The sequence below is a fragment of the Hipposideros armiger genome, unplaced genomic scaffold, assembly GCF_001890085.2.
Source record: "Hipposideros armiger isolate ML-2016 unplaced genomic scaffold, ASM189008v1 scaffold_122, whole genome shotgun sequence".
Classification (NCBI taxonomy): domain Eukaryota; kingdom Metazoa; phylum Chordata; class Mammalia; order Chiroptera; family Hipposideridae; genus Hipposideros; species Hipposideros armiger.
The window spans coordinates 939,668-954,624 of NW_017731472.1; the positions used below are offsets into that span (position 1 = coordinate 939,668).

The window sequence follows — 14,957 nt, forward strand, 5'->3', positions numbered from 1 at the left end:
TACACATAGTAGCCCATGGCAATCCACTGCAGGAGGGGCTGCAGCCTATGCCGTCGCCGGCGACTCATGGCAGCCCGTCTCCAGGTTGAGCTGTTGTTCAGCATCTTAGCTGTAGAGGGCAGTGTCACTGGCTCTCATATGTGGGATCCGAACCGGGGCCCTCTGGCATCCCCAGCCAGCTCTTAACCAACGCGCCACTCGGCCGGCCCCCACTTGTGTTTTCTTGATGTTAGGCAAAAGACACCTAACTTTTTTTTTTTGGTTTACAAAACTTTAAAAAAATAGCAGTGTAGTCAGATATTTTTATCTGAATACCAAGCTTTGATTTTATTTGTAGAAAAAGAGAAGAGAGTCATGTAGGAATGATTAAGATGTAATATAAAATAATTGTTTTTATGAGCCTCATGTACCCATTTTTATTTTATAGTGGTTGTTTTGTTTTTCTCTTCTATATAATGATACACAGTAATGTTTGTGTGTTTTTCTTTAGCCCACACAGTGGAAAAGCCAAACTAAAGAAAATAAAGTTGGGACTTCTTTCGCCCATGAGTCTACATATGGTATTGGCAATTTCAATGCTTTCAAATCAACTGCCAAGAATTTTAGTCCATCAACAACTTCAGTGAAAGAGGTATGGCATTTAAAATTATTTGAAGCATGTTTTAGTCATGATTATTTAATTAACAGCAAAAGGCATAGATTCATTAAATGAATATGTTAGTTATATTTTAGTTCTTTCAGAAAACCTGATTCAGATACTTTCCTCAATTTGCCAACATTTTTGCACAGTAACTTAGAATAGTTTTTAGAAGTTTTAATGAAAATTTACAGATATCCCAAAATGTGGAGAAAATAATAGTGAAACACCCATATATATATATACCCATTGACTAGAAACAATAATTTTTGAGAAAAGATTTATGAAAATTGCAATTTTGACATTTGTGGTAGTTATGCTGTGCATATGATTGATCCTTGACTAAAAGTGAGGATTTGTATTACATAATCTCTTGCAGCTGATGGGATATTTTATTAGTGGTAAAAGGGCCAGAAGGAAGGAAGAAGAGGGCAAGATGCATACTGTTATTGAACTAACTTCAAATGCTTGTTAACTTAAGTATTTCTTTGTCATTTGACCAGATTTTTGAAACTTCCATACCAGCGAGTTCCCTGACAGGTTCAGAGCCAAAAGACACTTGTGACTATATAATTATATCTGAAATTATTCTGGGCACTATATTGGAGCATCATAGGCCCTCATGTACTTATTCTCAATCATAGAATTTTAGAGCTTTGATGAAAGGGCTAGCGTTCTCAGGGGTTAATTTGAATTAGATTCATTTTAGTCTACAGACATTATTGCCAACAGTTAGGCATTATGGTTTATTTCCATGGTCAAAACTCTCTATGATACAGAGCTGTAACATCTGTTTTGTATTCCACTGTCAAAACACCAAAAACAAAAGGATGTCAGTACATGTCCCTCTTTCCCATCCCTTTGCCCTTCCACAAACATTTTTCCTGGTGAAATCCTACCTGATAAATGCTACATGTACCTGCATACAAATAATTATAAAATAGATCTTACAGGATCTGTTATTAGAACTTTTAGAACTCTGTGGAACAGTTTAAAAAATTGTTCTATGTATTATAGAAATGTTTAAACAATTTCAGGATCTTTTTTTTTGGGGGGGCGGGGGAGAGAACAGTGTGTTTTTCCAGGAACACAAGTAGTTGTTTCAGTCTAGTTGTGGAGGGAGTTGGGATCATCAAACCGGCAAGCTTGGTGTTATGAGCACTGTGCTCTAACCAACTGCCCTCAGGATCCATTTAAAAAAAAACAGTATTTAAACTCCTAATTTAGAGTCAGTTGTGTTATCAGATCTAAGTTTATTCTGGGATATGAACATTCTTTTGTTTACCAATTCAATAGGATAGATAAAACATACAAGGAGAAAAGAAAATAGTTTTTGAAATAGACTTTAAAATCAATTTTGTATTGTGAATAAAGGTGAAAGAGGACGTTCAAGTTGTGAGCTGTATATTGACATTAGTTCTCTGTCTGCGTATTTATATTTCTGAATTTTTTCTTAGTGTAATCGCTCGAATTCCTCTTCACCTGTTGACAAACTTAATCAGCAGCCTCGTCTAACCAAACTGACACGAATGCGCACTGATAAGAAGAGTGAATTTTTGAAAGCATTGAAAAGGGACAGAGTAGAAGAGGAACATGAAGATGAAAGCCATGCTGGCTCAGAGAAGGTAATTGAACTTGCAGTAACTCTTGGTTTGACATAAACATGTGATTGAAATATTTGGGCAAATGTTGTTTAGGACTTTTGAATAAACTGTAATTGAATTGTTATCTCCCTGAAGGCAAGGCTAACTGTTTGTGTAAAATGACTTTCTAAAGTAGAGTTTTCTCATTCTGTAGTTCCTGTGCAGAAATAAAATTTAAAATTTCCTGTTCATATATATATTTTCTTTTGTTTTCCCCATGCTGCCTACCTTCATCCTTTGGGTTTTGCCTTTGTTGAATAAGTATGAATACATAGACAGTTGTGGGTATCCATCATAACTTAATAATTTTTTACCTTATGAGAACGTCTTCTAAATTTAATGATTATAAGTATTAACATGTACATATTATCAATGGAAATTAACCAGGACCTAATAACATTTTTAACAACTGTATTCTCTCATTCTTTTTTAACTTCTTAAAAATCAGGATGATGACTCATTTAATTTGCATAACAGCAATAGTACTCACCAAGAAAGGGATATAAACCGAAACTTTGATGAAAACGAAATTCCGCAAGAGAATGGCAATGCCTCGGTTATTTCCCAGCAGATCATTCGGTCTTCAACCTTCCCACAAACTGATGTTCTTTCAAGTTCACTTGAGGCGGAACACAGGTTACTATTTATTTTTACTTTCTTCTCTGCATTTTTTATATACAGGATTTTTATTTTATATAAACGTTGTGATTTATTTTTTTAAGAGCTTTATTGAGATTTAATTTATATGTCATAAATTTCACCCCCAGTGTACAATTCAGTGGGTTTTTTTTTGTATATTCAAAGTTGTGCAGCTGTCATCACAGTTTAGTTTTAGAACATTTCCAGTGCCCCCCAAAGAAACTCTGCGCTCATTTGTAGTTACTCATTTTTACTTTCTGTCATAGGCAGCCACCATCAATGTACTTTCTGTATCTATAGATTTGCTTTTACTGGATATTTTATACAGGTGGAATCGTACAATATTTTGTCTTTTGTGTCTGGCTTTTTTCACTTAGCATAAAGCTTTCAAGATTCATCAGTGTTGTTATCAAATAAGTACACTGTATGGCTCTACCACATTTGTTCATCAGTTGATGGATTTGGGTTGTACTTCGTAGTTATTTTATTCTGGATAATGCTGCTGTGAACATTTACGTGCACGGTTTTGTATGGACATGTTTTAATTTCCCTTAGGTAGATACTTAGGAGTGGAATTGCTGGGACATATGCTTAGCATTTTGAGAAAACTGCCAAGCTGTTTTGTGAAACGAGTGTACTGTTATATGTTATACATTTGTATCAGCAGCAAATGAAGATTCCAATTTCTCCATATTCTTGCCAACACTTGATATTACCATCTGTCTTTTTTATTATAGCCATTCTGATGGATATGAAGTGGTATCTTTTTGTGGTTTTTAATATGCATTTGCCTAATAACTAAGTGTTGAACACCTTTTCATGTGTACTTATTAGCCATTTGTATGCCTTTGGAGAAATACCTGTTGAAATTCTTTACCCATTTTTACATTGCGTTATTTGTCTTACTGAGTTGTAAGAGTTCTTTATATATTTGGATACAAATTTCTTATCATATATATGTATATATAATATCATATATATATATATATATATATAATACATAGATATATATATATATATATATAATATAATATCATATATATATAGAGAGAGATATATAAAATTTGCAGATATTTTTTTCCCATTCTGTGAAGTTGTCTTTAGTTTATCAATGGTAGCTTTTTTTTTTTTTTTTTTAAAGATTTTTATTGGGGAATTGGGGGGATGGGAACAGTGCTGGGGAATTGGGGGAAGGGGAACAGACAAGTTGCTGTCCTTTTGTTCTTCAGTCTAGTTGTGGAGGACGTTGCTTCACTGGCCCAAGTTGGCACCATCATTGCGCTCTTCCCGGGTGAGGCAGATCAGTCGCCGGCTTCTGGACGGCCGCTCACCGCGGCTGCTGGCCGCTCACGCTGGCTGCTGGCTACACACGGTAGCCCATGGCAACCCACTGCCACAGGGGCTGCAGCCTACGCCGTCGCCAGCAACTGACAGCAGCCCAGCTCCAGGTTGAGCTGTTGTTCAGCATCTTAGCTGTGGAGGGCAGTGTCACTGGCCCTCATATGTGGGATCCGAACCGGGGCCCTCTGGCGTCCCAAGCCAGTTCTTAACCATCGCGCCACCCGGCCGGCCCAATGGTAGCTTTTGAAATACCAAAACTTTTATTATGATGAATTTGTTTAACCATTTTTTTCCTTTTATTGCTTATGCATGTTTTGTATATTTTGTGAGGTGTAGGAGTCCATATTCATCCTATTCCATGTGGATACACAATTGTTCCAATATGTGATTTGTTTTTTATTGTAAACTTCCAAGAGCGTTTTTTGTTTCCATATTATAATCGTAAACCTTTTTAAGATAGTGAACTCTTAAGTGATTTAGTTTCAGAATTGAAGTGTACTCAAGGCTTGAGTTTTTTCCCACTATGATTTTATAGTTAAGAGCAGGTATTTTGCAGAAATGATTTACCCTACCTATGGTCTTGAAAAAAGCCACATGGTTCAGCATTAGTACATGAATGATTTGGGACTTTGGCTCAATTCCATTTGTTTGGTTTTGTTTATTTTTTATTTATTTATTTTTTAAAAAGATTTTTATTGGGGAATTGGGGAGATGGGAACAGTGCTGGGGAATTGGGGGAAGGGGAACAGACAAGTTGCTGTCCTTTTGTTCTTCAATCTTGTTGTGGAGGATGTTGCTTCACTGGCCCAAGTTGGCACCATCATTGTACTCTTCCCGGGCGAGGCAGAGCAGTTGCCGGCTTCTGGACGGCCACTCACAGCAACTTGAGGGCCACTCATGCTGGCTGCTTGCTACACACGGTAGCCCATGGCAACCCACTGCAGCAGGGGCTGCAGCCTATGGCAACCCACCTCCAGGTTGAACTGTTGTTCAGCATCTTAGCTGTGGAGGGCTGTGTCACTGGCCCTCTGGCGTCCCAAGCCAGCTCTTAACCAATGCGCCACTTGGCCGGCCCGGAATACTTTTTTATAACATTTGAAATACAGTAATACCTCAGTTTGCAAGCATAATTCTTTCCGGAAACAAACTACTCATATTGCAAGACATTGCTTGTTTACCAATTTAAAATGTATTATTAGTTTATTATTATTAAAGTAATAGCTATTACTTTTGCATCAGCCTAATAGAAATGTTTGTTCGTCTTGCGGAATACTCGATAACCAAGTTACTCACAATTAGAGGTTTTACTGTAATTTGTTCCATCTGCATTATTGTTAAGAATCATTTTTTAACAGTGAAACAAGTAATAACCTAGCAAAAGCACTTAGATTGTTTTACCACTCTAAATCTATAGACTCTGGACTAGATGGCATTGGGAATGGAAATACCATTCCACAGGGAGGCCATCTAAATTAAAGAGTGAAGATAGTGTGTTGGAAAAGAAATGTTAAGTGATTAAAAGGAAGGAGAGAAATAGTAATTAATTATAATTGTAACATTTTGGTCCAGAGGCAGCAAGATTTGGTGCAATATATACTAACTTGGAAGGCAAAAAACTGGAGTTCTATTTCCTTCTCTGCCATTAAGTATGCAAGTTATTTTACTTATGTGATCTTGATTATCTGTAAAAGACAGGTGTAGTGTTAAATTTTATTTAGGGTCTGAGCACTGGTATTCTAAGAATGTTTAAGAAAGGTATAAAAGTCTACAAAGTAGCTAATTGTGGCAGGCTCAAATTGAAAGATGAATAGCTATAAATATGAGTAACAAATACTTACAAGATGTACTTATTTAAAAAAACGTATAGTCAGACCAATATAATAATATATGTGGCCATATAAGAAAAAGAAACTTTGAAATCATTGACTCAAATGCAGCAGCTATGTCTATGGTATTCATGCTTGCCCAACTAGAGAAAAGTGTTTGGTTCTCTGTTAATCTTTTGTTGTTGTTTTGTTTTTGCTCTATTTGTCTAAGATGGAGTCATACTCTTTAAAAATTGGAAAGAAAAGAGAATAACCATGTTAGTCATTTTACTTGGGTCCTGGTTGGGAACTTTTAAAGAAGTTATCTTTTTGTTATTGTAGAACATAAATGCCTCTTTCAAATTGAATTATGTGTTGAGGGTGATGACTGGCGTGCACAATAAGAGGTGATATCAATAGATAAATTATAAAATGCAGGATATAGGGTAAGATAACCCATCCCTTTTCTTTTCAAAGTAGAAAACCTAGTGAGTAGCTAAGAATAGGATGGTTTGTGGTGGTATTAAAGCAAATGGGGAGGAGTATTGCTTTTACTTTTATAGCTAATGGATTTAGGAAGTTTTCTTCCCTTTCTAGCCTGGAGAGCCTTTTGCAAGTTTTCAGCCTAGAGAACCTCTTAACACCAAAGATAAGGCAATTAAACAGTTCATCCTGATATTATCTAAGATATTTTATTGGGCTTAATCTTATCTATTCATTTTCAGGAAGACATTCAAAACATAAACTCAAAATCTTTTTTTATGTATTTTGAGGACTTTCTATTATGGATACTGTTTTATTGCACATAACATAAATGGTATTATCCTACTAGGGTGAAGCTCTAAATTTACTAATTTCTTCTCTTCTTTTCAGATTGTTAAAGGAGATGGGCTGGCAAGAAGATAGTGAAAATGATGAAACATGTGCTCCCTTAACTGAGGATGAAATGAGAGAATTCCAAGTTATTAGTGAACAGGTAAGAAGACTTGAATCATACAAGTTCACTTTCAATTGCCTTTCCTTAATCAGAACAACGTATTTTAACAAAGCATTGGGGGTGGGTGCTTAACACAGTTTTAGTCAGGAATTTATTGGGCATCACACTATAGGTCACAGTTGCCTTTGTTTTATGTCTCCATAGTTTCCTTTTTTTTTTCAGCTGAGCCATCTGGTTGGCAGCTCAGCTCAGGCCAGGAATTGAACCAGCCACCCTGTTGCTCAGAGCTTGCACTCTGGAGCAAGCTCTTAACCAACTGAACCACTCGGCCAACCCCATAGTTTCCTTATTGAAAGAGTATTAGAAAATGTTTGATAACGTGAATTATACCATCTTAGCCATTTTTAAAGCACAGTTCCATGGCATTAAGTACATTCATATTGTTTTATTTTTTAAGATTTTTATTGGGGAATTGGGGGAAGGGGAACAGATAAGTGGCTGTCGTTTTGTTCTTCAGTCTAGTTGTGGAGGACGTTGCTTCAGTGGCACCATCATTGCGCTCTTCCCGGGCGAGGCAGATCAGTCGCCAGCTTCTGGATGGCAGCTCACGCTGCCTACTAGCTACACACGGTAGCCCATGGCAACCCACTGCAGCAGGGGCTGCAGCCTATGCCGTTGCCGGCGACCCATGGTAGCCCAGCTCCAGGTTGAGCTGTTGTTCAGCATTTTAGCTGTAGAGGGCATTGTCACTGGCCCGCATTTGTGGGATCCGAACCGGGGCCCTCTGGCGTCCCAAGCCAGCTCTTAACCATTGCGCCACTTGGCCGGCCCTAAATTCATATTGTTTGGCAGCCATTACCAGAATCTACCTCCAGAGCTCTTCATTTTGTAAAACTGAAACTCTACCCATTAAACCGTAACTTTGTTCCCAGCTTCCCAAGCCCTTGGAATCCACCGTTCTACTTCCTTCTGTCTCTCTTAATTCTAGTACTCTGGGTACCTCATACAAGTGGAATCATACAGTAGTTGTCCTTTTGTTGAGTGGCTTATTTCATTTAGTATAATGTCCTCAAGTTCACGCATGTAATGTATGTCAGAATTTCCTTTTTAAGGCTGAATAGCATTCCATCATATGCATATACCACATTTTGTTTATCCATTCACCCATTGATGGACATTTGCTTCCACCTTTTTTGGCTATTGTGAGTAATGACACTATGAACATGGGTTTACAAATACCTTGAGTCCCTGTTTTCAATTCTTCTGGATATATACCCAGAATTGGAATTGCTGAATCTTACGGGCTTTCATTTTTAATTTTCTAAGGAACCACCATACTGTTTTTCTATAGTAGCTACATCATTTTACATTCCCACTAGTGGTGCTCAAGAGTTTCTGGTTTGGGATAGTAGCCACCCTAAAGGATGTGAAATGATACCTCATTGTGGTTTTCTATTGATGGTGCATTTCCCTGTTGATTAGTGATGTTGAACATCTTTACATTCTTTCCATGTTCTTATTGGTCATTTGTATATCTTCTTTGGATAAATGTCTATTCAAGTCCTTTGCCCTTTTTTTTTTTTTTTCTTTTTTTAGCTGAGCCATCCTGCTACCTGTTGGCAGCTCAGCGGCTGCTCAGCTCGGGCTGGACTCGAACCGCTGTTGCTCAGAGCTCAAACTCTTGAGCGAGCTCTTAACCAACTGAGCCACTCGGCCAGCCCTTCCCATTTTTTAATTCTGTTCTTTTTTTGTTGAGTTGTGGTACTTCTTTATACTGTTATAGATTCTGGATATTGATTTCTTATTAGGTAATTGTTTTGTAAATATTTTCTCTCATTTCATAGGTTATCTTTTCACTGTTGATTGTGTCCTTTGATATATAGAAGTTTTAAATTTTGATGTCCATTTTTTTTCTTTTGTTGCCTGTGCTATTGGTGTCATATCCAAGAAATCATTGCCAAATCCAATGTCATGAAGCCTTCCCCCTGTTTTCTTCTAAGTGTTGTAAATTTTTAGTTTAGTTTAGGTCTTTGATCCATTTTGATTTCATTTTTGTACATGATGTAAGGTAAGGGTCCCACCTCATTCGTTTGCAATGGACATGCCTTTCTCCCAACACCGTTTGTTGAAAACATTGTCCTTTCTACATTGAATGGTCTTAGCACCCTTGTCAAAAGTCATTTGTATATCAAGGGTTTATATCTGTGCTTTTTCTGCTCCATTGGTCTTTATATCTGTTTTTCTGTCAGTATCACATAGTTTTGATTACTGCAGCTCTGTAATAAGTTTTCAAATCAGGAATTGTGAAACATCTCCAGCTTTGTTTTCAAAGATTGTTTTGGCTACTGGGAATCTCTTGAGGTTGCATATGAATTTCAGGATGTGGTGCTTTCTATTTTTGTCAAAAATACCTTTAGGATTTTCATAGGAAGTGCACTCTGAATCTATAGATTTCTTTGAGTAGTATTCACATCTTAACAATATTGAGTCTTCTAATGTGAGTATGGGATGTCATTGTTTTCTTTAAATTTTTTAAGCAACATTTTGTAGTTTTCAGTGTAGAAATCTTTTGCCTCCTTAGTTAAGTTTATTCCTTATACTTATTCCTAATTATTTTATTTTTAATGCTATTGTAAATAGGTTTTCTTTTAATTTCTTTTCGTATTGTTTATAGAGATGCAACCGATTTTTATGTGTTGATTTTATATTCTGCAACTTTGGGGTTTTCTACATATACGATTATGTTGTCTGTAAACAGATAATTTTACTTCTGCAGTGTCATATTGCTTTCTGACTAATTTCTTCCTTTCCTTTTTTTTTTTTTTTTTTAAGCTGAGCCATCCTGCCACCTGTTGGCAGCTCAGCAGCAGCTCAGCTCGGGCTGGGAATCAAACCAGTGATCCTTTTGCTCAGAGCTCGCACTTTTAATCAACTGATCCACTCGGCTGGCCCAATTTAATTTTTCAATTCAGAAGTTCTTAGTGAATCATGTTATTTTTCACAACATGTGTGAGGCTGGTGATGGGTAATAGTTTTGAAGGATATTTTTTGTTATGTTATTATATAGCTCACATACAAAACATTTTACTTTCAGCACTTCAATTTTGAATGCACAGATTATATCCCTATCAGTTAGCCACTGAGCTGTTTTAGCGTTTTTCCCCTTTGCATTCAGTTCTTTCACTCCCAGCTCCAGCCCCTGGCAGATACTGATTTGTTTTCTTTTCCCTATAGTTTTGCCTTTCTACAGTGTTTTAATAATTGAACCATACTCTGTATGGTCTTAGATCTGGGGCTGCTTTCATGCTTTTGAAGCTCACCCATGTTTGGTGAGTAGTATAGTTTGTTGTATGGATTTACCAGTTTGTATATCTGTTTGAAGGATTTATTTTGAATTTGAAGAAAGACATCAAGAGAGATCAACTAAGTACCATTACTACAGAAAGCATAATATTTTCTGACTAAGATAATTGGCTTTAAAACCTTACGATGACTAGGACAGGTAGATAGAACCTTATTGATAATAACAATTGTGTTGGAGAGCAATGGTATGTAAGTATAATGTCTATACTTTTCTGAACTGATGATAAAAACATGGATATTATTTATATTAATGATGACATATCATTTGACATTTAGATTTCTGAAAAATCTAGGCCCTCATGTTGTTTATAAAAGGATTTCTATTAAATCTGGTAACAGGAAAATCTGAGTTCAAAGTCTCTGTCTTCAACAAACATTTACTGAATATTCACTGTGACTAAGCTGATAGGGAGTTTACAGAGATGAGCTCCTTCATAAGGCTGACAGTTTAATAGGAGTAGACAGATTTAATAAATAAATGTGAAAGCAGTTTTCAAAATGTTTAAGGTGAAGACAGGAGAGAGTGTCGGGGAAATTTATCAAATGTTTCTTGAGTGCTTACTATGTGCCAAGGCCATGTTATAATGTGCTAGGAAAACAAAAACTTTTGCTCAAATAGGACTTACATCCTAGTGATTACTCGAGAGATTATTTGAGTATTAAGCATGTGACGAGTTGGATTTGTACCAGTCTTTGATAGTTAAGATGAGGGAATGACATTCCTGTTGCAAGGAATGGACAAAGCCAAAAAGAAAGAGTATAGTGTATGCTGGGGTTCACAGTGGCTGGAGCATGGGGTAGAAAGTTTTTAATGAAAGATCATGATAACAGTAACAGGTAGAGTGAGTCTGAATGTTGGTTTGTCCTCGAGAAGAGTTTCAGTTTATTCATGTTATCCCACTTTAGTTATTAATAGCACGTGCTTACTTTTCATTCTAAAACGTTCCTGAGTTTGTATGATAAATTACATGGCCCCCCTAATTGTAAGTAATATTTGTGTGAGCTCTTAATGCCTTCTAAGTATTGTGCTAAGTGCATTTTTGTAGCATTTGTATGAAGTAGGGACTATTAGACCTGCAGTATGATGATGAAACTAAGACTCATAGAGGTTGCATAGTTTTCTTTAGGTTATACAGTTTATCATACAGTACTTTGGCTGGAAGTTGAGCCCCCAAGTCTGACCGACTTCAAAGCCTGTGCTTTTAACCATGATACAAGGTTTAAAAAATATATTTGGATCATTTTATGAAGGTCTTTTGTATACCATGTCAGGAGTGCAGATTGTGTTCTATGATAGGAAACCTTTGAGGGTTTTTTAGGGAAGTGAAGTGGTCATTAATTGTACATGAGAAAGCACAGGTATAGTGTAAAGTGTACTTTGGAGTGGCAATTAGAAAGACTAGAATCAGAATGATTAGTTGAGGATATAATGTAATAATTAGGGGAGGGATAAATGAGGGCCTAAATAAAGTACAGAAATGACAGTAAAATATGATCTTGATGAGAGTAAGATCTGAAATAGAAAAAAAAATAGAATCAGGATTTTGAAATTCCAGCCTATGAACTAATAGTCATATTATAAACGGGAATACAGAAGGGAAGGGCTGGTTTTAGGAGGCTTAAAGCATAAGTTAGATGTTCGTAGGGATGATGCAGTCATTTGGAGAAATCAGAGATGAAGATACAGATTTGGTTTTTATCAGAATTCTCCACAGCTGATTTCAGGCTTTGGAGGTTAGGTGACATTGGGTGGGCTATACATCATGTGAAGCATGAATAGAACTTTGAAGGATGGGAAAGATGTACCTTTGAAAAGAGGGACAAAGGGGTATATATTTTTAAGCATCACAGTGGCTGAGAACTCCAGAGGTGGTTACATGGCTTTTGTTTTTCTCAGTAAAAAATGGTAAGGTCATTTGTTCAAAGTGAAAGGAGGTAACTTAAATTTTAGAATTAAGGTAGGAAAGAAAATCTGCTGTGGAAAATAGAGAATTAAATAGGTGAAAAGGAAAAATGAGAGCCAAGACCCTAGTAGACCTGTGATTTCTAATTTTCAAGGTCCATAACAAAATTAGCTATGATATAAATGGTTCTCTTGGGTTTGAATCTTTTCCCAATCCTCATGATTTAAAAAACTTTCTAGATTATGAAACCTATAGGCAGTTCCACATACTAATTTATATAGCTGGATTTGGTTTTGTAGAAGATTATATTTAGAGATTTTGATGAAAATTACCAGTGTTAAGCATTTTTCATGAAGAAATTAAAAAGGCTGGAGTTAATAGAATATATATATTATTAATTTAACTGAATTTTGTGTCTTTAAATTGTTTCTAATTTGACACCCCCCCCCAAGGTAATCTTTGGACCCAATTCTTATTACCATACTAATCTTTTAGTTCTGATTTCTTATTTTCAGAAATAGAAACTGGTGTTTTTTTCCAGTATCTTAAACCTCTGTGGTTAATAAGCAAATGGGCGCTATTTGATTTTTGTTGCTTTGTATACTTTTCTTGAATACTACTGAATGGAATAGTTTTGTATTGTACTTATTCTGCAAAGTATGAATAAAGCAGATTTTGGGGTATGTTAATAGCCCAGTTAGGTTAGAATAATAAAAATAACAGCCGTAGCTGAATGGTGCTGATTATATCCTGGGCAGCAACTAAAGGTATTTGTTAAAATTTTCATAGTGGTTTGGTATATGGTAAATGCGGTTCTCCCAAAGGCAGTGATTTATTCCTAGGAAATAAATATCTTGTTAGATCAGTTGGGTCAGTTACCTGTATCTAACTAGTTTTTCAGAAATGATGTCATAATTTGTTGAATTTTCAGAGTAAGATATAATTTTTTTATTGTATTCATGGTTACATTCAATTATTGTATTCTTAATTTGATAGTAACCCAGAGGATAGTTTATTTATTTAATTTATTTTTGACATTTTAGTTACAGAAGAATGGTCTGAGGAAAAATGGTATTTTGAAAAATGGCCTGATCTGTGACTTCAAGTTTGGACCCTGGAAAAACAGCACTTTCAAACCCACTATTGAGAATGATGACACAGAAACAAGTAGCAGTGACACATCAGATGACGACGATGTGTGAAGGATTTCCTAACAGCTTTAGAAATTTTAGTGTGATACATCTCTCATACAGTTTGGGGTGAATTGTAAAAATGAAGAACTATAATTTATGTAGTAAAATACCCCATTAGAAGATGATTTTTTTGGGGAACTTCAATATGAAGAAAACCAAGAATGTTGTGTTGGGCTGTGTTGAACATTATTTCTTTGTAAATGAATGTTGTAGAAATGAGGACTTTGGTTGATCCAACATTGACTTTCTTCATCACTGCAGCATTTCTCTGACTAGCAATGTGACGATGTAACAAATGAGATTTTCTCATTTAATAATAAAAAATTGTGTAATGTTTTGCAAAGCTTCTGTCTTAAAATGTCCAGGTCTTAAGAACAAAAGGCAGCTTACACTGTTTTGCTTGCAGAGTCATATCTTTTTCGTACAATGGAAATCCTCAAGTCCACTTTGTGCGCGCAACCCCCCCCCCCACTCCCCAAAAAAGGACAATGTAGCATGTTGGCTAAAACTGGAGCAAAGTGCACTAAAACATTAATTTCCTGAACTCAACTATTGTACTAGTCACCTTTTAAAATATAAATTGCTCTTTAGCCATTTGTAGTTCAGTAAATATTGCAGGAAATACTTGCCACACTTTCTTCCAAATTTTAAGGGGATTTTCAAGAGCTTTATTTGGGTATGTTGTCAGACCAGGATTTTCAGAGTTGATGGAAAAGAGTTGTGGGAAAACTTATTTTGATAAATTATTACACGTGCAGAAAAACTGATCACACTGACTGGATCTGTCCACAACATGGAAAATAAACTGGATTTTCAGAATATTGTCGTTCTCTGTAGTGTTCAAGGTATTGGTCTCTAAACACAATGTGCTTTTATTCACGTATTAAAAAGTTTATTAAAGATGGTGATTACTTTCTAAGTTTAGAAAAAGAAAGCTTTGGAAAATGACCTTTTAATTATCACCTGCTTAACACATTTATTGAATGAATGAATGTAACCACTTTATTTTTCATTTGCACATTAATTTTATTTAATTTTAGAATCATTTTTGTTTTAGTACTGACTGGAAGAATAATTTGGCTCTGTATATTTATATTTTGATTTTTCTGGTTTTGTTTACCCAATTTGCTTTTAGCTTTCCCAGTCCCACTCCCATTTTTAAATGTATTCTAATCGTAAAGAGCATAATCTTAGAGCAAAATGTTTTAAGCTTTATGTCAGTTTGAGCTAATCCTCAGTTTTTGTTTTTGTTTTTTTTAATTTTGTTTTCAGAAGACTGCAGTGGTTTTGCTCTTTCCCCCTCAGTAACCTGCCCAAACTCCCCAGTTTCCACCAGAAGCCAGATTAATTTGTTCCCACTGAGTGGTAGTGATGGGGAAGTTAAAAAAACACATTTTTCAACTCTACAAAATTCATGAGGATGAGTTAGAGAGGTAACAAAGTATTAAATATATCTAAAGTCTTGTTAAAACAGGCCTTTATTATATAATACACC

The 14,957-nt window shown here is 35.8% G+C and overlaps 1 protein-coding gene across 3 annotated transcripts in view; it reads left to right on the forward strand.

Moving 5' to 3' along the window:
• The window catches only part of GPBP1 (GC-rich promoter binding protein 1), a 79,519-nt gene extending 65,238 nt beyond the window's left edge, over positions 1-14,281 (forward strand). For all 3 annotated transcript variants that reach the window (XM_019648227.1, XM_019648226.1, XM_019648229.1), the window contains 5 exons: positions 491-631; positions 2,095-2,262; positions 2,729-2,916; positions 6,939-7,041; positions 13,313-14,281. In XM_019648227.1, the coding sequence (XP_019503772.1) occupies positions 491-631; positions 2,095-2,262; positions 2,729-2,916; positions 6,939-7,041; positions 13,313-13,471 (759 nt within the window). In that variant the 3' untranslated portion in view covers positions 13,472-14,281. The remainder of the gene's footprint in view (positions 1-490; positions 632-2,094; positions 2,263-2,728; positions 2,917-6,938; positions 7,042-13,312) is intronic.
• Positions 14,282-14,957: the final 676 nt, after the last annotated feature.